General features: G+C 46.7%; 1 protein-coding gene across 1 annotated transcript; it reads right to left on the reverse strand.

The window, feature by feature from the left end:
* Nucleotides 1-286: 286 nt before the first annotated feature.
* Nucleotides 287-22,071, reverse strand: LOC144489463 (RUN and FYVE domain-containing protein 2-like). The gene is made up of 5 exons (XM_078207325.1): nucleotides 22,063-22,071; nucleotides 21,830-21,946; nucleotides 11,026-11,193; nucleotides 3,317-3,414; nucleotides 287-592 (listed from the first exon to the last, which is right to left on the reverse strand). The coding sequence occupies exons 1-5, from the start codon at nucleotides 22,069-22,071 to the stop codon at nucleotides 514-516; spliced, it is 471 nt and encodes a 156-aa protein (XP_078063451.1). The 3' UTR covers nucleotides 287-513.
* Between the last annotated feature and the right edge of the window lie 5,041 nt (nucleotides 22,072-27,112).

Raw genomic sequence — 27,112 nt, forward strand, 5'->3', positions numbered from 1 at the left:
GGTTAGCGGGGGCAACGGGGAGGTTAGCGGGGGCAACGGGGAGGTTAGCGGGGGCAACGGGGAGGTTAGCGGGGGCAACGGGGAGGTTAGCGGGGGCAACGGGGAGGTTAGCGGGGGCAACGGGGAGGTTAGCGGGGGCAACGGGGAGGTTAGCGGGGGCAACGGGGAGGTTAGCGGGGGCAACGGGGAGGTTAGCGGGGGCAACGGGGAGGTTAGCGGGGGCAACAGGGAGGTTAGCGGGGGCAACAGGGAGGTTAGCGGGGGCAACAGGGAGGTTAGCGGGGGCAACGGGGAGGTTAGCGGGGGCAACGGGGAGGGAAGGGGGGGGGCAGCAGATGTCAGAAACATGGACAGGACGGGCAACTGTAAAGATCTCTGTATAAGCGAAGTGGATGAGTTGAATGAATATTTGGAAGAATGTTCTGTCCTGCCATCATCCAGATTCTAACATCTCCCACTTCCTGTGCTTTGCATCTCGGCTCAAATGGATAGGAATTAAGTTATAAAGAAATTCTAAATATTATTCTCTCTACCAACACACTTCAAACATGAGATTGCAACAGTTCGTGTTTGATCCAATAAATGTTTGTCACTTAATGAGGTCATCAACAGGGACAAATGGGGAGAAGCGAATGGCAGAGAAAGAAAAATAAGAGAGAAAGAAAGGAAGAGATGTTAATAGCAGTGACACCTGTAAACAGTGTAGCAGCAATGTATCTCCATACAGTGAGTAATGATAAGAATAGCTGGGTGAGGAGGAGGTTATACAACACATGTAGATGAGGTGGTAACTGTGAGCTCTGTTCTCTCGTCAGGAACCTCTTAGAAGTCCCCTATATATAGACCAGAGAATCTCCCCATTGGGACCCCACCTAACAATAACTGCGAGACATTTCATATTTCTACCAACTACTGTTGAGTCTTGAGCCTGCAACCTAGTGGGGTAATCATTTGGCCACGTTCCTTGTATCCCAGTAGCTGTCCTGTGGTGTCCAATGTGTGGGTGTAGATGGAGAGAGAGACCAGGCTATTCCATTATGAGTATCTGCAAATTTGATCCTACTCAGACTTGATACCCAATTCTGGAAGCAGAAGCTATTAAAACTACTTTAATCAGTTGGAACCAGTGCTGGAAAAACTCAGCAGGTCGAGCAGCATCTAATGAGAGAAACATTAACATTATGAGTTGAATGTGACTCTTCTTCAGCGCTCTTCTCTCTCCAAGGATGCTGCCAGACCTGCTGAGTATTTCCAGCACTCCCCACAGTATTTTCCTTTGATTCTGGAACCAGATTAACTGTTCATTCACAGTCAGAATTTTTGCAAAGAAGGACTCTTTTGCGTCGGTATTCACAAAGGAGAGGGATGTGTTGACTGGGAGTGTCTCGGAGGGAAGTGTTGACCCGTTAGAGAAAATCTCCATTACAAGGGAGGTAGTGTTAGGTTTTTTAGGGAATATAAAGACTGACAAATCCCCAGGGCCTGATGGAATCTATCCCAGGCTGCTCAGAGAGACGAGAGATGAAATCGCTGGGCCTCTGTCGCAAATCATTGTCTCGTCACTGGACACAGGTGAGGTCCCAGAGGATTGGAGGATAGCTAATGTGGTCCCGTTATTTAAGAAGGGTAGGAAGGATAACCCGGGTAATTATAGGCCGGTGAGCTTGACGTCCGTGGTGGGGAAGTTGTTGGAGAAGATTCTTAGAGATAGGATGTATGCGCATTTAGAAAGGAATAAACTCATTAACGATAGTCAGCATGGTTTTGTGAGAGGGAGGTCATGCCTCACTAACCTGGTGGAGTTTTTTGAAGAAGTGACTAGAATGGTTGACGAGGGAAGGGCCGTGGATGTCGTCTACATGGACTTTAGTAAAGCATTTGACAAAGTCCCTCATGGTAGGTTGGTGCAAAAGGTTGGATCTCATGGGATAAAGGGGGAGGTGGCTAGATGGGTGGAGAACTGGCTTGGTCACAGAAGACAGAGGGTGGTAGTGGAAGGGTCTTTTTCCGGCTGGAGGCCTGTGACGAGTGGTGTTCTGCAGGGCTCTGTATTGGGACCTCTGCTGTTTGTGATTTATATAAACGATCTGGAAGAAGGTATGACTGGGGTGATCAGTAAGTTTGGGGACGACACAAAAATGGCTGGACTTGCAGATAGTGAGGAGCATTGTCAGAAGCTACAGAAGGATATAGATAGGCTGGAAATTTGGGCAAAGAAATGGCAGATGGAGTTCAATCCTGATAAATGCGAAGTGATGCATTTTGGTAGAACTAACGTAGGGGGGAGCTATACGATAAATGGCAGAACCATAAAGGGTGTAGATATGCAGAGGGACCTGGGTGTGCACGTCCACAGATCCTTGAAGGTGACGTCACAGGTGGAGAAGGTAGTGAATAAGGCATATGGCATGCTTGCCTTTATAGGACGGGGCATAGAGTATAAAAGTTGGGGTCTGATGTTGCAGTTGTATAGAACGTTGGTTCGGCCACATTTGGAATACTGCACCCAATTCTGGTCGCCACACTACCAGAAGGACGTGGAGGCTTTAGAGAGAGTGCAGAGGTGGTTTACCAGGATGTTGCCTGGTATGGAAGGGCTTAGTTATGAGGTGAGATTGGGTAAACTGGGGTTGTTCTCATTGGAAAGACGGAGGATGAGGGGTGACCTAATAGAGGTGTATAAAATTATGAAAGGCATAGATAGGGTGAACGGTGGGAAGCTTTTTCCCAGGTCGGTGGTGACGTTCACGAGGGGTCATAGGTTCAAGGTGAGGGGGGGGGAGGTTTAACACGGATATCAGAAGGACGTATTTTACACAGAGGGTGGTGGGGGCCTGGAATGTGCTGCCGGGCAAGGTGGTGGAGGCAGACACACTGGGAACGTTTAAGACTTATCTAGATAGCCACATGAACGGAGTGGGAATGGAGGGATACAAAAGAATGGTCTAGTTTGGACCAGGGAGCGGCGCGGGCCTGGAGGGCCGAAGGGCCTGTTCCTGTGCTGTATTGTGCTTTGTTCTTTTATAAATCATACTGAGAGACTCAGTCCAAGAAATTCCCAGCTTTGAGAGCATTCAGCCATGGCACCAAATAATCTTAGCCCCTTGAGAGGTAGGGAAAAATAAATCAGCCAATGATTCTGTTCCTAATGGTGTGTGACCTTTTCTGGAATGTCCACGCTGGTGGAAACCTAGCTTGCTGAGGGAGTAGTACTTGGCTCACACTGTTGGAAATGATGCACTGTACGGGTGAAGGACAAGAGCTAGTGCCTGTAAAACTGTTGCAGAAGGGGAGGAAATTTACTGAGATGTTGTACCTTTGCTCCATCCGTTTCATGGCGGCTGTAACCTGGTTTGTCTTCTCCTGCAGCCGACTCATCATCTCACTTTTCTGCTTCAGACCATCTTCAGAAGTCTAGATTCCAAACAGAAAGAGCAACATTGCTCAGAACGTGGTGGGAATGGAATTCGGATACTGAGCTCAGAAAAATGAAACAGTTCCTGGGAGGATTGGTCCATTGGGTAAAAATTAAATAGACTGGGCCTTTATGCTCTGGAGTTTAGAATAATGATCTCATTCAAACATACAAAATTCTTACAGGGAGGATGTTTCCCCGGCTGAGAGAATCTAGAAACGGGGGACACATTCTCAGAATAAGGGGCGGGTGATTTAAGACTGTGATGAGGAGGAATTTCTTCACTCAGAGGGTGGTGAATCTTTGGAATTCTCAGTCCCAGAGGCTGTGGGGGCTCAGTTATTGAGTATGTTCAAGACTGAGATTGATAGATTTCTCCATATTATAAACATCAGGGATACGGGGTTAGTGCAGGAGAATGGTGTTGAAGTTGCCACGGACAGGACGGCATTTCATTTAAACAGCGCTGATTTCTCCTCACCCCCCCCCACCCATAGACAAAGATATTCTCATTTCCCCTTTGCAAGTGGCGGCGTATTTCCCAACCCTTCAGTTTTAGTGTGATTCAATTTCTATTAGTAACCCCACAGCAAACTTGAGATAGGGTAAAAGAGGGATAGTATATTTATCAAACACAAGAGGAGTTGCAACATATCCCTCCCATTTCACACGCACAGTATAAGTGGGGGGATAGAGAAAGGAAGATTCACAGGGCAAAGAATTGTGTCACGTGTGTTCAGAGTCCAGAATGAAAGACCATTGGCTTATTCTTTCAGAGGTCACCAGGCTGCAAATTGATGCTGGATAATTCACTCTTTCAGTAGAAAAGACTCACAATGGAATAGGCACACACAGATTAATTCATAAAGTCATAGAGGTTCACAGCATAGAAACAGGCCCTTCGGCCCAACTTGTCCATGCCGTCCTTTTTTTTAAAAACCCCTAAGCTAATCCCAATTGCCCGCATTTGGCCCAAATCCCTCTATACCCATCGTATCCATGTAACTATCTAAATGCTTTTTAAAAGACAAAATTGTACCCGCCTCTACTACTACCTCTGGCAGCTTGTTCCAGACACTCACCACCCTCTGTGAAAAAATTGCCCCTCTGGACACTTTTGTATCTCTCCCCTCTCACCTTAAACCTATGCCCTCTAGTTTTAGACTCCCCTACCTTTGGGAAAAGATATTGACTATCTAGCTGATCTGTGTCCCTCATTATTTTATAGACCTCTATAAGATCACCCTTCAGCCTCCTACGCTCCAGAGAAAAAAGTCCCAGTCTATCCAGCCTCTCCTTATAACCCAAACCATCAAGTCCCGGTAGCATCCTAGTAAATCTTTTCTGCACTCTTATTGTAGGTGGCGATACAAGAACTTGCAGCATCCTCAGCCAAGCTGTTCCAGTATAGCTACAACACCAGCATCAACCCAGCAATGTGGAAAATTGCCAAGGTTTGCCCTATCCACAAAAAGCAGGACAAATCCAACCCAATCAATCACCATCCCATCAGTCCACTCTCAATAGTGATGGAAGGGGTCCTCAACAGCGCTATCAAGCAGCACCTGCTCAGCAATAACCTGCTCACTGACACTCGATTTGGATTCCGTCAGGGTCACTCATAGAACATAGAACAGTACAGCACAGAACAGGCCCTTCGGCCCACGATGTTGTGCCGAGCTTTATCTGAACCCAACCCCTGATCTCATTACAGGGCTCAAACATGGAGAAAGAAGGGAAATGTGTGTGGCTGTCCTTAACATCAAGGCAGCATTTGATCACGTGTGGCATCAAGGTACAAACATGGGGTCAATGGGAGTCAGGGGTTGGAGTTATACCCGGCACAAAGGAAGATGGTTGAAGGTCAATCACAGTCCCAGGACATCTCTGCAGGAGTTCCTCAGGATGGAGTTCTAGCCCAACCATCTTCAGCTGCTTCATCAATGATCTTCCTTCCATCATAAGGTTAGAAGTGGGGATGTTAGTTGATGACTGCACAATGGACAGCATCATTCACGGTGACTCAGATACTGAGGCAGTTTGTGTCCACTGCACAACTTCAGGCTTGGGCTGGCAACATTCATGCCACACATGCCAAGGAATGGCCAGCTCCAACAAGAGAGAATCCAAACAGCTCTCCTTGACATACAATGATACTCCCGTAGCTAAATCCTAACCCTAACCCACCATCAACATCCTGGGGTTTACCTTTAAACTAAACATGAACTGGAGCAGTCATAAAGACTGTGGCTGAAAAAGTAGGTCTGACACTGGGAATGCCAGCAACTCACCTCCTCATTCCCCAAATCCTGCCCACCATCTACAAGGCACAAGTCAGGAGTGTGATGGAATATTCTCCACTTGCCTGAATGAGTGCAGCTCCAACAACATTTAAGAAGCTTGACACCATCCAGGACAAAGTAGTCCGCTTGATAAGCACCATATCCACTACCTTAAACTTTCACTTCTTCCAACATTAACACAGAGTGGTAGCAGTGTGTAACATAAGAACTAGGAGCAGGAGTAGGCCATCTGGCCCCTCGACCCTGCTCCACCATTCAATAAGATCATGGTTGATCTTTTCGTGGACTCAGCTCCACTTACCCGCCCGCTCACCATAACCCTTAATTCCTTTACTGTTCAAAAATTTATCTATCCTTGCCTTAAAAATATTCAATGAGGTAGCCTCAACTGCTTCACTGGGCAGGGAATTCCACAGATTCACAACCCTTTGTGTGAATAAATTCCTCCTCAACTCAGTCCTAAATCTGCTCCCTCTTATTTTGAGGCTATGCTCCCTATTTCTAGTTTCACCCGCCAGTGGAAACAACTTCCCTGCTTCTATTTTATCTATTCCCTTCATAACCTTATATGTTTCTATAAGATCTTCCCTCATTCTTCTGAATTCCAATGAGTATAGGCCCAGTCTACTCAGTCTCTTCTCGTAAGCCAAACCTCTCAACTCCGGAATCAACCTAGTGAATCTCCTCTGCACCCCCTCCAGTGCCAGTATATCCTTTCTCAAGTCAGGAGACCAAAACTGTACACAGTACTCCAGGTGGGGCCTCACCAGCACCTTATACAGCTGCAATATAACCTCGCTGTTTTTAAACTCCATCCCTCTAGCAATGAAGGACAAAATTCCATTTGCTGCCTTAATTACCTGCTGCACCTGCAAACCAACTCCTTGTGATTCATGCACAAGGACACCCAGGTCCCTCTACACAGCAGCATGCTGCAATTTTTTATCATTTAAATGATAGTCCATTTTGCTGTTATTCCTACCAAAATGGATGACCTCACATTTGCCAACATTGTACTCCATCTGCCAGACCCTCGCCCACTCAATTAGACTATCTATATCCCTTTGCAGACTTTCAGCGTCCTCTGCACACTTTGCTCTGCCACTCATCTTAGTGTCATCTGCAAATTTTGACACACTACACTTGGTCCCCAACTCCAAATCATCTATGTAAATCGTAAACAATTGCGGTCCCAACACTGATCCCTGAGGCACACCACTAGTCACTGATCGCCAACCAGAAAAACACCCATTTACCCCCAGTCTTTGCTTTCTGTTAGTTAACCAATCCTCTATCCATGCTAATACATTACCCGTAACACCATGCACCTTTATCTTATGTAGCAGTCTTTGGTGCGGCATCTTGTCAATGCCTTCTGGAAATCCAGATACACCACATCCACAGGTTCCCCATTGTTCACTGCACATGTAATGTTTTCAAACAATTCCACCAAATTAGTCAAACATGATCTGCCCTTCATGAACCCATGCTGCGTCTTAGCAATGGGACAATTTATATCCAGATGTTTCGCTATTTCTTTCTTGATGATAGACTCGAGCTTTTACCCTACTACAGAAGTTAAGCTAACCGGCCTATAGTTACCCACCTTTTGTCTACCTCCTTTTTTCCAATCTGCGGGAACCACTCCAGAGTCCAGCGAATTTTAGTAAATTACCACTAGTGCATTTGCTATTTCCCCCACCATCTCGTTTAGTACCCTAGGATGCATTCCATCAGGACCAGGAGACTTGTCTACCTTTAGCCCCATTAGCTTGCTCAACACTACCTCTTTCCTGATAATGATAGTTTCTAGGTTCTCACCTGCCATAGCCTTCCTGTCATCAATTTTTGGCATGTTATTTGTATCTTCCACTGTGAAGACCGACACAAAATACCTGTTCGATGTCTCAGCCATTTTCTTATTTCCAGTTATTACATCCCCCTTCTCGTCCTCTAAAGGACCAATGTTTACTTTAACCACTCTTTTTCGTTTTATATATTTGTGGAAACTTTTGTTATCTGTTTTTATATTCTGAGCTAGTTTACTCCCATAATCCATCTTACTTTTCTTTATAGCTTTTTTTGTGGCTTTCTGTTACCTTTAAAGATTTCCCAATCCTCTAGGTTTCCACTAATCTTTGCCACTTTGTATGCATTTTCTTTCAATTTGACACCCTCCTTTATTTCCTTAGATATCCATGGCTGATTATCTCTTTTTCTACAGTCCTTCCTTATCACTGGTATACACTTTTGCTGAGCACTGTGAAAGATCGCTTTGAAAGTCTTCCACTGTTCCTCAATTGTCCCACCATAAAGTTTTTGCTCCCAGTCTACCTTAGCCACCCTCTCCCTCATCCCTTTGTAGTCTCCTTTGTTTAAGCACAAGACACTGGTATTGGATTTTACCTTCTCACGCTCCATCTGTATTTTAAATTCAACCATACTGTGATCGCTTCTTCCGAGAGGATCCCTAACTGCAAGATCATTAATTATTCCTGTCTCATTACACAGGACCAGATCTAGGATAGCTTGCTCCCTCATAGGTTCCATTACATACTGTTCAAGGAAGCTGTTCAAAGTACCCTCTACAATATGCACTGCAGCAAAAGTAAGGTTCCTTCAACAAAACCTTCCAAACCTGTGACCTCAACCAGCCAGAAGGACAAGGGTAGAAGGTGCATGGGAACACCACCAACTGCAAGTTCCCCTCCAACTCTCAAGCATCCTGACTTGGAACTATATCACTATTCCTTCATTGTTGCTGGGTCAAAATCCTGGAACTCCCTTCCTAACATGGACTGAAGTGGTTTAGGAAGATAGCTCACCACTGCCCTCTCGTGGACAATTAGGGATGTGTCCTACACGCAGTGCCCACATCCTGTGAAAGATTAAAAAGTGTGAAGTGATTAATTTTGGTAGGAAATATGTAGAGAGCCCATTTAAAATAAAGGGCACAATTCCAAAAGGGGTGCAGAAGCTGAGGGGTTTGAGAACATAAATCATTGAAGGTGGCAGGACAGACTGAAGGAGCAGTTAAGAAAGCAAATGGCATTTTTCCTGATGTCAAGCTAACGGATTTGTAGTTCCCCGTTTTCTCTCTTCCTCCTTTGTTAAATATTGGGGTTACATTTGCTACTCTCCAATCTGCACAAACCATTCCAGAATCTACTGAAGTTCCACCATTTCTACAGCCCCCTCTTTAAAAACTCCAGGGATGCAGATCATCAGGTCCAGGGGATTTATCAGCATGCAATCCCATTAACCAGTACTACTTTGTTTTAAACTGATACTAATTTCTTTCAGTTCCTCATTATCACTAGTCCCTTGGTTTTCTTGTACATCTGGCAGGTTTTTTGTATTTCCCTTTGTAAAGACAGACACAAAGCATTGGTTTAGTTTCTCTGCCATTTCCTTATTCCACATTATAAATTCCCCCGTCCCTGCCTGAAATGGACCCAACATTTGTCCTTTTAATGTTTCTTGTTAGTTTACTCTCTTATTCGATTTTCCCTTTCCTAATCAGTTTCTTGACACTCCATTGCTGAATTCAGAGAACAAAGAACAAAACAGCACAGGAACAGGCCCTTCGGCCCTCCAAGCCTGCGCCGCTCCCTGGTCCAAACTAGACCATTCTGAGAGAGAAGATCTAACAAAATGTAAGCAGACAGACGTTATGGATAGAATTAAGAAACAGAAAAGGGTTTAAAGTATATTGGAAGTTGTATATAGGCCCCCTGCTAGTAGTTGTGAACCAGCAGATTGTATAATTGCTGAGGAGATGTATAGGATGGTTTTAATGGGGTGGAATTTATAACTTTCATACAGATTGAGATAAGCACACTGGCACAGAAAGGCAGTGCATTTCTTGAGTGTACCTGAGAGAGCTTTCAGCAACAATGCTGCAGATCATATCTGATTTAGTAATGGGACAGAATCATATTGAATTTGCAGCCTAATGGCAAGTGAACATTTATCAAATATTGAATATAATGCGAAAAGTGCAATGTTGTTTGAAAGGGAGAATGCGGAACATTCAGGTGAGGTTGACTTCAATAGATATTGTCAATGAAAATAAGGGAATAGTAGAGGTGCTGAATCAGTACTGCATCAGGATGTATAGTCAACATGCCAGACATCCCAAGGAAACTATTATTCAATCAGAAACAGGGGTTCAACAAAATTAAAGGAAAATAACAGCACTGGAGAAATTAACGACACTATTCAGATCAAAACCTCCCAGGGCCAGATGGTTCAGCAGAAGTAGGTAAGAACATTACTGATGATCTAACTATAATCTCCCAAGGTTCTCTCAATTCAGAGTTTGATCTTTTAAGCTGGTTAGAAGAGTGACAGAGCAAAAGCAGTCATTACAGACTAGTTAGCCTGACAACCGCTGTTCCAATGAGTCTATAATTAAAGATTGACTGACGGGAACATCTTGAAAATTTTCAGTTCATCAAAGAGATTCAGCGTGGATTTGTAAAGGGGAGGTGATGTTGACAAATCAGGTCGAACATTTTGAAGAGGTGTCTAAAATATTAGTGCGGCAATATCCGTGAATGTGATTTATGTGAACTTGCAGAAGGCATTTGACAAAATCCCTCATAAGGGACTGTTATCAAAACTTGAAGCGCATAGAACTGAAGGCAAACTATTGACCTAGTTTGAAGATTAAATGGAAGCAGAGTTTGAGGAACAAAACTGGGGTCACTGGGAGTCAGGATTGGAGTAAACTGGGCCTCCTGCTTATTAGTCCAGTGACATAACTACCATACCATCATATCAATCTACAGAGAGACTCCCAAGTGACGTGATGGAAAGAGATGAGTAGTGCTGTGAGCAATTTGAGACATGACAAGGTGAGTGTAGAAAACTTGAGAGGAACAGAAATTTGGACCTTGGGTTCCCAAAGCTCTCCACCACTGAGGAGCTTTCTTCACCTAATGCCAGGGTCTGTGGTAGACTAATCAATAGAGATTGATTTCTGTGATCAGTCAACTACTCAACCATCGTCTTATGAAACTACCTGGTGGTAAAGGATAATCCAGATGGAACTGTGGTCTTTTCACAGAGATTGAAGTAGCCTGCTCTCATTACCACCTGGTCTTTAACCCTGCTTAATCTGAAGCCTATATTCCATGAAAGGACACAGGAGATCGACTGGATTCGTTTTTTTGAAACTCACCACAATACCGACAGGCTAATTAACCGGATATTTAACAGTTGTCCTGGTAACTAGAATGCAGCATTTTTAAATTCTCAAGCTGATATTTGAAACCCAGCAGCTTCTGACACAAAGCAACGTACCTTGAGCTTCTGAAACATCTCCACATTAATGGCTTTCACCTCCTCGAGTTGATGCCGAAGGCTAATGAGTGCGTCCTGCTTCTCATGAATGTCCTTCTCTAGCAGTTTCATGGCCAGCTCCATCTCCTGCTTCATGTTAATCTGGACCAACAGATCACTCTCCACATCCTGCCAAACAAGAAAAGCTCAGCAATGCCACAACTTTCCCAACAACAATGGGGTAGGGAATGGGGACAGGAAGGGAGAGGGGTCTGGGGGAAAGGCTAAATGGAGGCAGGGCCTGGGGCACGGACAGAACAGCTGAACTCGAGGTGAGTTGACAGTGACTGTCCTTGACATCAAGGCAGGATTTAGTGTGTAGCATCAAGGAGCTCTAGCAAAACTGGAATCAACTAGAATCGCAGAGAAACTCTCGACATAGGTAGGACTCTGATCAGCAATCTCCCTTAGTCATGAAAGAGATCTTATGCTGTTCAAACCAAACTTTACTTTCTGTTAACTTAAAAATGGACTTTGCTGGACCAAAAACATGGCTGCTACAGATCACATGGTTTGCAAGTTAGCTACAGTTCTGGAAGCTTCCAATAGTAATTACAGGGCAAAGCCCAACACTCATCCTTGTGGAATCTCTCACCCATCAATGTGTGGACTCATTACAAATCAACAAAACAATGGCACTTATAACAAAGAGAGATCTATCAAAACTCGTTACATCTGAAGATGCAGAAATAGCCCAAGGTGAACAATGGATTTTGACCAGAGACACAGAAACTGATTATTACTTTGAAACTAACTCATCAATGGGCAACATCACATCACCTCAGCTCCTCTGGCCTTTGGAAAGTTTTAATGTTACATTCCTGGACTCCCAGGGCAATCTGCTGTAAGCATCTAGCCTGTTGACATCAAAGCCAGATTGCCTCAAGCCCAAACCTCCTCAAAGCCCAAACCTCCTCAAAGCCCGGTTCTCTGGAAAATTTCTGTCATTGCCTGTAGAGTGAACCAAGTCTGTGTACCAACCTCATCTTACTGTGTCATCGCCAACTTTAAATTAATTCTGTAAATCCTGCTTTCAGCTAACTGAATGCACCTGGATCTTAACTGTCTGAGAACCAAACATCTTTAGCTCTTTCATCAATGACTTTCCCTCCATCATAAATTCAAGAGTTAGGGATGTTCAGTGAAGATCACACAATAGTTAGCATCATTCACAACTCGTTAGATACTGAAGCATTCTGTTCCCTTATGCAGCAGGACCTGGACAACATTCAGGCTTGGGCTGACAAGTGACAAGTAACATTTGCACCACACGTGCATGTGATGTCGATCCTCAAGAGAGAGAATACAACCATCTCCACTTGACATTCAATAGCATTACCATTGCTGAATCCCCCACAATCAATAGCTTTGGAGTTACCATTGACCAGAAGCTACACCAGTCATATAAATACTGTGGTTACAAGAGAAGCTCAGAGGCTAGGAATTCTGCAATGAGTAACCCACGTCCTTACTCCCCAAAGCCTGTGTATAAGGCACAAGTCAGGAGTATGATAGAATAGTCTCCACTTGTTGAAGCTGCACTCATCCAGGCAATACTCAGGACGTTTGATACCAACCAGGACAAAGTAGCTGACTTTATTGGCAGCTCATCCGGTACCTCGAACATTAATTCCGTCCACCATCAATGCACAGTGACAGCAGTGTGTACCATCTACAAAATGCACTGCAGCAACTTACTGAGCCTCCTTAAACAGCACCTTCCAAACCAGTAACTCTAACACCTAGAAAGGCAAGGACAACAGAGACATGGGTACACCTCAAAGTTCCCCTCCAAGTCACTCACCATTCTGGCCTGGAACTACATTACTGTTCCTTCACTGTCACTGGATCAAAATCCTCAAACCCCCTTTCTAACAGCACTGTGGGTGTACTTACACCACAGGGACTGTAACAGTTCATGGCAGCTTCTGAAGGGCAATTAATGCTGGCCTAGCCTGCGACACTCAGGCCATGAAAGATTTTTAAAAATCTATTATAAAAAGTTGTATTTGTTGCCATGCATGTGCAGCCGCCATCTTTCTGAAGGCAATGTGCTACATGGAGCAGTTTATTTACTTTCGAGAACTATGTACCATGTATCAAAATAAAGTTGTCGTCTGTACTTTGCAATATGTTCAGTCCTGCAACGTCATTGATTTATTGATTTTTCTTAAACTGAAGAGATTTGGGAAGATAACAGAATATGCAAACGTCTTAAGATGGGATTGTGTCCCCATGCTGAACCGTTAGAATTAGTTAGCTCAGTACAAGTGTTCTCTTCTGTCCTGACTGAATCTTTCAGATCACTGAATATTTAGCTCATGTTCACAGTGCATATGGACTGTGAGACAACAGAAATCTACATTTGTAAAGGGTAGATCATGCCTGATGGATCTGAATGAACTGACTAAAAGTTGTGGGCAGGGGAACATATAGGGACTTCCCGAAGGCATTTTATAAAAGTCCCTCGTAAGAGACTGTTACCGAATGAATTAGTGGCTGGAGGCAGTGATTAGGGATAAGAAGTTGATGCTCTAATTAGCAGGATATGACCTGTATTGTCCACAATATTTCTGTTCATTTATCAATGACTTAAAGGGGATAGAAAGACATGCATCTAAATTTACCAAAAACAAAAGACAGGCAGCATATAAACAGTGCAGGTGTAAGCATAAACTTACAAACATTGAGTGAATGAGCACATTTTTGGTAAATGGATTTCAATGTTGGTAAACATGAGATCACCGACTTTTAACTTGAAACAGATAGAAGAGGATAATTTCTAAGTGAAGGTCCAAAGAGACATGGGAATCCAAGTATTTGGATCATTAAAATGTCAAGAACAGGTATAAAAGATCATCAAAACATTTAATGGAATGCTGGCCTTTATATCTAGAAGACTAGAATACAGGTTGGGGTGGAAGTTATGCTATAGCTATACAAAGCCCTAGTTAGACTGCACCTGGAGTTATTGTGAGCAGTTCAGAGCATCACACCAGAGAAAAGATGCATCTTGGGATGAGAAGCAGTGTAGATTTACAAGAATAAAACCAGGAATCCAAGGGTTAAATTACAAAGAGAGATAAACAAACAAGGGTTATATTCATTGGAATTTAGACGGTTAAGGGATAGAATCATAGAACCATACAGTGCAGGAGGCCATTCGGCCCATCGAGTCTGCACTGACCACAATCCCACCCAGGCCCTATCCCCATAACCCCATGCATTTACCTTAGCTAGTCCCCCTGACACTAAGGGGCAATTTAGCATGACCAATCCACCTAACCCGCACACCTTTGGAGTGTGGGAGGAAACCGGAGCACACGGAGGAAGCCCACGCAGACACGGGGATGATTTGATCAAAGCTTTCAACATATTAAGGGAGAGAGGGGGTGCAAGAAAAGGTAGATGAAGGGAAACTATTTCTGCCAGTTGGGGAATTTAAAACTAGGGGACATAGTCTAAAGGTGAGGGCCAGACTGTTCAGGAGTGAAATTAGGAAACACTTCTACACACAGAGTGGTAGAAGTTTGGAACTCTCTTCCACAAATGGCAATAGATGTGATATTGATTGCTCATTTTAGACCAGAGATCAATAGGTTATTGTTGCCAACGGTATTGAGGGATATGGGGCAATGGGGGTATGTGTAGTTAGGTTGCCGATCAGCTTTGATGCCACTGAATGGCAGAGTGTTCAAGGGGCTAAACGACCTATGCCTGTTCCAATGATTCATCATTGAAGATCTGTCTGGTGTTGAAGAAAATGACCACGAAGCAGTCCAATTGTCTTACAAGTTCACGTGGTTCAATTGTATTCTGAAGAAGGAAACCTGCCAGTCTTACCCTATCTGCCCCATAAGGTGCCTCCAATGTTATTGATGACTCTCTGAAAGGACTTAGCCACCCACTCAATTGCATCAACTCATTGTAAAGAATAAGACTTTCAGCAGACGGACTGCAGTGGATCAGGGCAAACGTCGCTGCTCACCACTGGGCAACTACAACAAAGGGTGGCCTTTCCAGCAATGTCTACAAACAATGGATGAACAAATAGATGACTATAAAAATTACTATGAAAACAACTTTAAAGGTGAAGCTACGGTTGCAGTGGTTAGCACTGCTGCCTCATGGCACCAGGGACCCGGGTTCAATTCTGGCCTCGGGTGACTGTGTGGAGTTTGTACATTCTCCCCGTGTCTGCGTGGGTTTCCTCCCACAATCCAAAGATGTGCAGGTGGATTGGCTATGCTAAAATGTCCCTTATTGTCCCAAGACATGTAGGTTAGATGGATTAGCCATGCTAAATGTGTGAGGTTATGGGGATAGGACAGAGGAGAGGGCCTGGGTAAAATACTCTGTCAGAGTCGGTGTAGACTCACTGGTCGTAATTTCCTGGTTCATCTCTGCCACCCATCTTGAAAAGTGGAACCACATCATTCTTCCTCCAGTCCTCTGGGCACTTCCCCTGAGGCCAGATAGCAATTAAACATGTGCCAGAGCCCCTGCAATTTCCTGCCTCACCTCTCACAGCAGCCTGGATGCAATTCATTCAGGTGAGGGGATTTATCCATTTTTAAACCCATCAAAGCCTTCAATCCTTCCTCATTTCCTATTTCAAACTGTGTAAGTTCCTCAGTCCCTTTTCCTGAATTCTGTACCTACATTCTCCTTTTCCTGAGTGAAGACTGAAGAGTAAAAGGATGAGACGTGAAGGAATAGGGCCTATAAAAGGTGAAGGCGGGAAAATCAGTACGGAACCAGTAGAAATGGCAGAGGAGCTCAATGAGCATTTTGTCTCAGTTTTCACAGAGGAGAAGGACATGGGTGGATGTACTGTGGGCTTGCAGTGGACTGAAAAGATTGAGTATGTGGACTTTAACAAAGTGGTTGTGCTGGAATCTTTGAATGGCATCAAGATAGATAAGTCGCCGGGTCCGGATGGGATGTACCCCAGGTTACTGAGGGAGACGAGGGAAGAGATTGCAGAGCCTCTGGCAATGATCTTTGCGACATCGATGGAGACGGGAGAGGTGCCGGAGGATTGCGGATGTGGTTCCTATTTTCAAGAAGGGGAATAGGGATAGCCCAGGAAATTACCGACCGGTGAGTCTAACCTCAGTGGTTGGTAAGCTGATGGAGAAGATCCTGAGGGACAAGATTTATGAGCATTTGGAGAGGTTTAGTATGCTCAAGAATACTCAGCATGGCTTTGTCAAAGGCAGATCGTGCCTTACGAGCCCGGTGGAGTTCTTCGAAAATGTGACTAAACGCATTGATGAAGGGAAAGCGGTAGATGTGGTTTATATGGATTTTAGCAAGGCGTTCGATAAGGTCCCCCATGCAAGGCTTCTAGAAAAAGTGAGAGGGCATGGGATCCAAGGGGCTGCTGCCCTGTGGATCCAGAACAGGCTTGCCCAAAGGAGGCAGAGAGTGTGTATAGATGGGTCTTTTTCTAAATGGAGGTCGGTCACCAGTGGTGTGCCCCAGGGATCTGTTCTGAGACCCTTGCTGTTTGTCATTTTCATAAATGACCTGGATGAGGAAGTGGAGGGATGGGTTGGTAAGTTTGCCGACGACACGAAGGTTGGGGGTTGTGGATAGTCTGGAGGGATGTCAGAAGTTACAGAGGGACATAGATAGGATGCAAGACTGGGCGGACAAGTGGCAGATGGACTTCAACCCAGATAAATGCGTAGTGGTCCATTTTGGCAGGTCAAATGAGATGAAGGAGTACAATATAAATATAAAGGGAAAGACCCTTAGTACTGTGGAGGATCAGAAGGACCTTGGGGTCCGGGTCCATAGGACTCTAAAATCGGCCCCGCAGGTGGAGGAGGTGGTTAAGAAGGCGTATGGTGTGCTGGCCTTTATCAATCGAGGGATTGAGTTTAGGAGTCCGGGGATAATGATGCAGCTATACAAGACCCTCGTCAGACCCCACTTGGAGTACTGTGCTCAGTTCTGGTCGCCTCATTACAGGAAGGATGTGGAAAAGATTGAAAGGGTGCAGAGGCGATTTACAAGGATGTTGCCTGGATTGAGTGGCATGCCTTATGAGGATAGGCTGAGGGAGCTTGGTCTTTTCTCCTTGGAGAGACGTAGGATGAGAGGAGACATAATAGAGGTATATAAGATGTTGAGAGGCATAGATCGGGTGGACTCTCAGAGGCTTTTTCCCAGGGTGGAAATGGCTGCTACGAGAGGACACAGGTTTAAGGTGCTGGGGTGTAGGTACAGGGGAAATGTTGGGGGGAAGTTTTTCACACAGAGGGTGGTGGGCGAGTGGAATCGGCTGCCGTCAGTGGTGGTGGAGGCAAACTCAATAGGGTCTTTTAAGAGATGAGTACATGGGACTTAATAGGATGGAGGGTTATAGGTAGGCCTAAAAGGTAGGGATATGTTCAGCACAACTTGTGGGGCCAAAGAGCCTGTTTTGTGCTGTAGTTTTCTATGTTTCTATGACACCCTTTCAATGTCCTCCGGCTTCTCACACACATTGCCTCCTTGGTCTCTGATGGGCCCTACTCTTTCCCTGGTTAACATCTTCCCCTTAATGTATTTATAGAATATTTCAGGATTCTCCCTAATCTTTCTCGTAAGTCATGATGTTGAGTTGCTGGCATTGGACTGGGGTGGGCACAGTTAGAAGTCTCACAACACCAGGTTAAAGTCCAACAGGTTTATTTGGAATCACGAGCTTTCAGAGCGCTGCTCCTTCATCAGATGAGACTCACTTGATGAAGGAGCAGCGCTCCAAAAGCTTGTGATTCCAAATAAACCTGTTGGACTTTGACTTGGTGTTGTGAGGTTTTTCATAAGTCCTTTTTCATGCTCTTGTTTGCTCTTCTAATTGCTTTCTCAAGTTCCCTCTTGCACTTCCCATATTCCTCTAAGGCCACAGCTGAATTGCTCCCTTTGGACTGGCTAAAAGCCTTTCTCTTCTTCCTTATCCAGTCCTGAATTGTACTAGACATCCAGGGTTCCTGAACTTATTGCTCCTACATTTCCCCCAAGGGCACGTTAGACCTGTACTGCCCTAACTCCTTTTTGAATGCTCCCCCACCCCCACCTCCAACCCTTTGGCTAGACCCTGTATTATTTTAATAAAATCTGCCTTCCCCCAATCCAATGCCATCTTTTGCAGGCCATCTTTCTCTATGTCCTTGAACTGTATACCATGTTGTGGTCACTATCGCTAAAATGCTCCCCCACAGCCACATTGAACACTTGTCCGTTTCATTCCCCAGAAGCAGATCCAGCACTGCTCCACCCCTTGTTGGGCCTTCTACAAATTGATACACAAAACTCCCCTGGATACATTTCAAGAAATCTGCTCCCTCTAAACCCTTTACACATGACTATCCCAATTTATGTTGGAGAAGTTGAAATCCCCTAAAAAATTACCAGATTATTATTCCTACACATCTCAGTGAACTGTTTATATATTTTCTCCTCTGTTGCCTGCTGACTCTTTGAGGGCCTATAATAACTCCCAGTAATGTAGCTGCCCCCTTTACATTTCTAAGTTCTACCCACTAACATCATTTGAATATCCTTCCAAGGTATTATCTCTCCTTATTGCAGTAATTGACTCCTTAATAAAAGTGCTATACCACCTCCTTTTTACACTCTCCTCTGTCTTGCTTAAAGATCCTGTAACCCTAAATGTTGAGTTGCTAGTCCTGTTCTTCCCTCAGAACCATGTTTCTGTACCAGCTCATGTTCAGTGTCATCCAAGTACCCACATAGGATCATAGGACATAGGAACAGGAGTAGGCCATTTGACTCATGGCCTACTTGAGTCAAATGCCTTGCCATTCAATGAGATCATGGCTGATCTGATTGTGCCCTTAACTTCATTTTCCTGCTTGCACCCCATAACTCTGACTCTCAAATCTGTCCAACTCAGCCTTGGGCGACACGGTAGCACAGTGGTTAGCACTGCTGCTTCACAGCTCCAGGGACCTGGGTTCGATTCCCGGCTTGGGTCACTGTCTGTGTGGAGTTTGCACATTCTCCTCGTGTCTACGTGGGTTTCCTCCGGGTGCTCTGGTTTCCTCCCACAGTCCAAAGATGTGCGGGTTAGATTGATTGGCCGTGCTAAAATTGCCCCTTAGTGTCCTGGGATGCGATTAGAGGGATTAGCGGGTAAAATATGTAGGGATATGGGGGTAGGGCCTGGGTGGGATTGTGGTCGGTGCAGACTCGATGGGCCGAATGGCCTCTTTCTATACTATAGGGTTTCTATGATTTCAATATATTCAGTGACTCCGCCTACTCTCTAGAGAATTCCAAAGACTAACAACCCTCAGAGAGAAGCCATTCCTCCCAGTCTGTCTTAAATGGGAAACATCTTATTTGGAAACTGTACCCCTCACTTTCAATTCCTTCATTAAGGGAAATATTTTCTCAGCATCTACCCCGTCAGATCCTCAGAATCTTGTATGTTTCAGTAAGATCACCTCTCATTTTCCTAAACTCCAATGAGTACAGGCCCAACTTGCTCAACCTTTCCTCAGGACAAATCCCTCATCCCAGGTTTAAGCTTAGTGAATCTTCGCTGAACTGCTTCTAATGCTGGTAGCTTCCTGCTCAAGGAGACCAAAGCTGTATACAGTACTTTGGGTGAGTTCTCACTAATGGCCTGCATAGCTTGTAGCAAGATCTCTCTACTTTTACACACCATCCCCCTTGGAGTAAAAGTCTATTCCATTTGCCTTCCTAATTACTTGCAGCACCTGCATGTTGTTTGTGATTTTTGTATGACACACAGGTCCCTCTGTATTGCTGAATTCTGCAGTCTATTATTTAAATAATATTCTACTCTAACATTCTTCATATTGAAGTAGACAATCTCATGTTTTCCCCACAGTATACTCCATCTGTCAGCGTTTGCCCACTCACTTAACCTACTTACCTTTGCAGGTTCTTTGTATCTTCCTCACAACTTGCTTTCCTATCTAACTTTGTATCATTAGCAAATTTGACTACAATAGTCAATCCCTTCATCCAAATCATTAATATAGATCGATAAATAGTTTAGGCCCCAGCATTGATTCCTGTCGCTCTTCACTAGTTACAGTTTACCAACTTGAAAATGACCCATTTATCCTGAATCTCTGCTTCCTTGTTAGTTAGCCAATCCTCTATCCATGGTAATATATCACCCCCTAACATCATAACCTCTTACCTTGTACAGTAACCTTGTCTGTGCAGCCCATCAAATACCTTTTGAAAATCCAAATAGGCTACATCTACCGGTTTTCCTTCATCTACCCTGCTTGTTCCATCCTCAAAGAACTTGTCAAACACTATTTCCCTTTCACAAAACCATCTCCTTAATAACGGATTTCAGTATTTTCCCAATGATAGACTAATTGGCCTGTAATTTCCTGCTTTCTTGACAGAAGTGTTTCATTCCCAAGATAAAGGTACACGGAGTTGGGGGTAAAGTGTTAGCGTGGATTGAGGATTGGCTATCTAACAGAATGTGGAAATGCCGGCGTTGGACTGGGGTAAACACAGTAAGGAGTCTAACAACACCAGGTTAAAGTCCAACAGGTTTATTTGGTAGCAAACGCCACTAGCTTTCGAAGCGCTGTTCCTTCGTCACCAGCGCTCCGAAAGCTAGTTTGTCTGCTACTGCTTCTCTACCATCTTCCCATTCTATTTTAACTAACTCTGTCTTCATACCCATGTAATAGTCTTTATTTAAATTTAAGACAACAGATATGGACCCACATTCCTCACTTGAAATGGAAGGTGAAATTCTATCTCACCTTAAGGATCCTTTACTTTGAGATCTTTAATTAATCCTCTCTCATTACCAAGTCCAAAACAATCTACTCCCTGGTAGGTTCCAGGAAGTATTTTTCGAAGAAACCTCATTCAAAGCTGGGCACTGTACCTTCAGAAGAACATACTGACGCTGGAGGGGGTGTCGCATAGATTCACCAGAAGGTTACTCGGGGTTTAAGAGTTTGAAAGCTAGCTTTTATTTCCTTGACTTTAAAGTATTGAGGAGTGGTCTACTGAAGGGGGTTAGATTGTTAGAAGGATCTGATTAGGGGGTAATTAGGAAGGAACTCCTCCCTCTGGGGAAAGTCCAAGATAAAGAGAATTAACCATTAAATGAAAGCTAGGCTGATAGGAAACACGTCCATATAAAACGGGCAATGGAAAACTAGAGTTCTCTCCCACAAAAGGTGAATGCTGCGTTATGTTCTATCCATCACTCTGCCCAAAGTACATTTCTTCCTCCTCCCACCATCAGTACGCCTACACACAAACCTGTTCCTAAATGCAACGTTCCTCACACTGAAACATAGAGATTGGGTCTTAACTAAGAGTTTCAACTACCTCCTAAACACCTGTTCAGAGCTCCAGCAGGTCCCCAATGTTGATCCCACTCACGCTTCCAAGCTGTTTGATCAACATGTAATCTGTTGTAATGCAGTTGGATTTGCTGCAATATGAAAGGTAGAATCAGATTTGACCTTTCTGCCATTTCCCTCCCCAGCTTACCATTTCTTAGACATAATTCAAAGTGGCAACCAGATGGAGACCATATATAAAGATGACCCAGAAAGACTTTCCCTGCGGATAGGAAGTTCATTCCAAGAGAAGGTCTGGCACAGTAACATATACAAAGGGCTGGAGAGGAGCCAGCAACTGGCCAATGACAGTTATAGGAATTCCATTCAATCCACTATGGCCATCCAGAGAAACTCAGGGGCTGAAGGGCAATTGTGTAAAGAACACACACCTGACGTATGCGTGACTCCTCTCGAAGCTGTCTCCGAGCCTCAGTGAACATGTCATCCAGTCCCTGCCGACTGCCCTTGTAGGTTTCGAGTTCTGTGGACACATCCAGTTTCACCAGCTAAACAGATAACACTTTGTGAGAAAGAAGTGCAGTAACAAGTATCAGCTGCAAGATGACAGGAGGGAAAGCTTTCACCTCCACCAATCCTACTCTGACTCAAATTGCACACATACCTGCATCATTATTCACACCCCTTACCCAAAGATAAACTTCCACTGGGGCACAGAACCAGAGAGACCAAAGCGTGTTGTTCAGCAGACAGACATTCTCCACATGAGCCACTATTAGCAAGTCAAACAACAAGCAGAACTAACACATGTATTCAATGCGCTGGGGGGGGGGGGGGAACAGACAGACAGAGAGAGAGAGAGACGCAGACAGAGAGAGAGAGAGAGACACGCAGACAGAGAGAGAGAGACACGCAGACAGAGAGAGTGACAGAGACACGCAGACAGAGAGAGAGAGAGAGACACGCAGACAGAGAGAGAGAGAGAGACACGCAGACAGAGACACGCAGACAGAGAGAGAGACGCAGACAGAGAGAGAGACGCAGACAGAGAGAGAGAGAGACGCAGACAGAGAGAGAGAGAGACGCAGACAGAGAGAGAGAGAGACGCAGACAGAGAGAGAGAGAGACGCAGACAGAGAGAGAGAGAGACGCAGACAGAGAGAGAGACGCAGACAGAGAGAGAGAGACACGCAGACAGAGAGAGAGAGAGACGCAGACAGAGAGAGAGACACGCAGACAGAGAGAGAGACACGCAGAGAGAGAGAGAGAGACACGCAGACAGAGAGAGAGACACGCAGACAGAGAGAGAGACACGCAGACAGAGAGAGAGACACGCAGACAGAGAGAGAGACACGCAGACAGAGAGAGAGAGACACGCAGACAGAGAGAGAGAGAGACGCAGACAGAGAGAGAGAGAGACGCAGACAGAGAGAGGGAGAGACGCAGACAGAGAGAGGGAGAGACGCAGACAGAGAGAGAGAGAGACGCAGACAGAGAGAGAGACGCAGACAGAGAGAGAGACGCAGACAGAGAGAGAGACACGCAGACAGAGAGAGAGACACGCAGACAGAGAGAGAGACACGCAGAGAGAGAGAGAGAGACACGCAGACAGAGAGAGAGAGACACGCAGACAGAGAGAGAGAGAGACACGCAGACAGAGAGAGAGAGACACGCAGACAGAGAGAGAGAGACACGCAGACAGAGAGAGAGAGACACGCAGACAGAGAGAGAGAGACACGCAGACAGAGAGAGAGAGACACGCAGACAGAGAGAGACACGCAGACAGAGAGAGACACGCAGACAGAGAGAGAGACACGCAGACATAGAGAGAGAGAGACACGCAGACATAGAGAGAGAGAGAGACGCAGACATAGAGAGAGAGACACGCAGACAGAGAGAGAGAGACACGCAGACATAGAGAGAGGGACACGCAGACAGAGAGAGAGAGACACGCAGACATAGAGAGAGAGACACGCAGACAGAGAGAGAGAGACACGCAGACAGAGAGAGAGAGACACGCAGACATAGAGAGAGAGACACGCAGACATAGAGAGAGAGACACGCAGACATAGAGAGAGAGACACGCAAACAGAGAGAGAGAGACACGCAGACAGAGAGAGACACGCAGACAGAGAGAGAGAGAGAGAGACACGCAGACAGAGAGAGAGAGAGACACGCAGACAGAGAGAGAGAGAGAGAGACACGCAGACAGAGAGAGAGAGAGAGACACGCAGACAGAGAGAGAGAGAGAGACAGCAGACAGAGAGAGAGAGAGAGAGAGACACGCAGACAGAGAGAGAGAGAGAGACACGCAGACAGAGAGAGAGAGAGAGAGAGACACGCAGACAGAGAGAGAGACACGCAGACAGAGAGAGAGAGACACGCAGACAGAGAGAGAGAGACACGCAGACAGAGAGAGAGACACGCAGACAGAGAGAGAGAGACGCACGCAGACAGAGAGAGAGACGCACGCAGACAGAGAGAGAGAGACGCACGCAGACAGAGAGAGGAGAGACGCACGCAGACAGAGAGAGAGAGAGAGAGACGCACGCAGACAGAGAGAGAGAGAGAGAGACGCACGCAGACAGAGAGAGACGCACGCAGACAGAGAGAGACGCACGCAGACAGAGAGAGACGCACGCAGACAGAGAGAGACGCACGCAGACAGAGAGAGACGCACGCAGACAGAGAGAGACGCACGCAGACAGAGAGAGACGCACGCAGACAGAGAGAGACGCACGCAGACAGAGAGAGACGCACGCAGACAGAGAGAGACGCACGCAGACAGAGAGAGACGCACGCAGACAGAGAGAGACGCACGCAGACAGAGAGAGACGCACGCAGACAGAGAGAGACGCACGCAGACAGAGAGAGACGCACGCAGACAGAGAGAGACGCACGCAGACAGAGAGAGACGCACGCAGACAGAGAGAGACGCACGCAGACAGAGAGAGACGCACGCAGACAGAGAGAGACGCACGCAGACAGAGAGAGACGCACGCAGACAGAGAGAGACGCACGCAGACAGAGAGAGACGCACGCAGACAGAGAGAGACGCACGCAGACAGAGAGAGACGCACGCAGACAGAGAGAGACGCACGCAGACAGAGAGAGACGCACGCAGACAGAGAGAGACGCACGCAGACAGAGAGAGACGCACGCAGACAGAGAGAGACGCACGCAGACAGAGAGAGACGCACGCAGACAGAGAGAGACGCACGCAGACAGAGAGAGACGCACGCAGACAGAGAGAGACGCACGCAGACAGAGAGAGACGCACGCAGACAGAGAGAGACGCACGCAGACAGAGAGAGACGCACGCAGACAGAGAGAGACGCACGCAGACAGAGAGAGACGCACGCAGACAGAGAGAGACGCACGCAGACAGAGAGAGACGCAGCAGACAGAGAGAGACGCACGCAGACAGAGAGAAGAGACGCACGCAGACAGAGAGAGACGCACGCAGACAGAGAGAGACGCACGCAGACAGAGAGGAGACGCACGCAGACAGAGAGAGACGCACGCAGACAGAGAGAGACGCACGCAGACAGAGAGAGACGCACGCAGACAGAGAGAGAGACACGCAGACAGAGAGAGAGAGACACGCAAACAGAGAGAGAGAGACACGCAAACAGAGAGAGAGAGACACGCAAACAGAGAGAGAGAGACACGCAGACAGAGAGAGAGAGACACGCAGACAGAGAGAGAGAGACACGCAGACAGAGAGAGAGAGAGAGACACGCAGACAGAGAGAGAGAGAGACACGCAGACAGAGAGAGACAGACACACGCAGACAGAGAGAGAGAGAGAGAGACACGCAGACAGAGGAGAGAGACACGCAGACAGAGAGAGAGAGACACGCAGACAGAGAGAGAGAGACACGCAGACAGAGAGACAGAGACACGCAGACAGAGAGAGAGAGACACGCAGACAGAGAGAGAGAGAGACACGCAGACAGAGAGAGTGACAGAGACACGCAGACAGAGAGAGAAAGAGAGACACGCAGACAGAGAGAGAAAGAGAGACACGCAGACAGAGAGAGAGAGAGACACGCAGACAGAGAGAGTGACAGAGACACGCAGACAGAGAGAGAAAGAGAGACACGCAGACAGAGAGAGAAAGAGAGACACGCAGACAGAGAGAGAGAGACACGCAGACAGGAGAGAGAGAGAGACACGCAGACAGAGAGAGAGAGACACGCAGACAGAGAGAGAGAGACATGCAGACAGAGAGAGAGAGACGCAGACAGAGAGAGGTAGCCAGAGAGAGAGACGCAGACAGAGAGAGAGAGACACGCAGACAGAGAGAGAGAGAGACACGCAGACAGAGAGAGAGAGAGACACGCAGACAGAGAGAGAGAGAGACACGCAGACAGAGAGAGAGAGACACGCAGACAGAGAGGGAGAGAGACACGCAGACAGAGAGAGAGAGAGACACGCAGACAGAGAGAGAGAGACACGCAGACAGAGAGAGACGCACGCAGACAGAGAGAGACGCACGCAGACAGAGAGAGACGCACGCAGACAGAGAGAGAGAGAGACGCACGCAGACAGAGAGAGAGAGAGACGCACGCAGACAGAGAGAGAGAGAGACGCACGCAGACAGAGAGAGAGAGAGACGCACGCAGACAGAGAGAGAGAGAGACGCACGCAGACAGAGAGAGAGACGCACGCAGACAGAGAGAGACAGAGAGAGCACGCAGACAGAGAGAGACGCACGCAGACAGAGAGAGACGCACGCAGACAGAGAGAGACGCACGCAGACAGAGAGAGACGCACGCAGACAGAGAGAGACGCACGCAGACAGAGAGAGACGCACGCAGACAGAGAGAGACGCACGCAGACAGAGAGAGACGCACGCAGACAGAGAGAGACGCACGCAGACAGAGAGAGACGCACGCAGACAGAGAGAGACGCACGCAGACAGAGAGAGACGCACGCAGACAGAGAGAGACGCACGCAGACAGAGAGAGACGCACGCAGACAGAGAGAGACGCACGCAGACAGAGAGAGACGCACGCAGACAGAGAGAGACGCACGCAGACAGAGAGAGACGCACGCAGACAGAGAGAGACGCACGCAGACAGAGAGAGACGCACGCAGACAGAGAGAGACGCACGCAGACAGAGAGAGACGCACGCAGACAGAGAGAGACGCACGCAGACAGAGAGAGACGCACGCAGACAGAGAGAGACGCACGCAGACAGAGAGAGACGCACGCAGACAGAGAGAGACGCACGCAGACAGAGAGAGACGCACGCAGACAGAGAGAGACGCACGCAGACAGAGAGAGACGCACGCAGACAGAGAGAGACGCACGCAGACAGAGAGAGACGCACGCAGACAGAGAGAGAGGGACACGCAGACGGAGAGAGAGGGACACGCAGGCGGAGAGAGAGGGACACGCAGACGGAGAGAGAGGGACACGCAGACGGAGAGAGAGGGACACGCAGACGGAGAGAGAGGGACACGCAGACGGAGAGAGAGGGACACGCAGACGGAGAGAGAGGGACACGCAGACGGAGAGAGAGGGACACGCAGACGGAGAGAGAGGGACACGCAGACGGAGAGAGAGGGACACGCAGACGGAGAGAGAGGGACACGCAGACGGAGAGAGAGGGACACGCAGACGGAGAGAGAGGGACACGCAGACGGAGAGAGAGGGACACGCAGACGGAGAGAGAGGGACACGCAGACGGAGAGAGAGAGAGAGAC

The sequence above is a fragment of the Mustelus asterias genome, unplaced genomic scaffold (genome assembly GCF_964213995.1).
Source record: "Mustelus asterias unplaced genomic scaffold, sMusAst1.hap1.1 HAP1_SCAFFOLD_2210, whole genome shotgun sequence".
Lineage (NCBI taxonomy): Eukaryota > Metazoa > Chordata > Chondrichthyes > Carcharhiniformes > Triakidae > Mustelus > Mustelus asterias.

What these genes read in the sequence shown, in the direction of transcription:
- LOC144489463 (XM_078207325.1), bottom strand. An exon ending in AGATGTTTCAGAAGCTCAAG is followed by an intron (nt 3,415 to 11,025) that starts GTACGTTGCTTT and finishes TTTGGAATCTAG; the next exon opens with ACTTCTGAAGATGGTCTGAA. An exon ending in ATGAAACGGATGGAGCAAAG is followed by an intron (nt 593 to 3,316) that starts GTACAACATCTC and finishes GACCTCATTAAG; the next exon opens with TGACAAACATTTATTGGATC.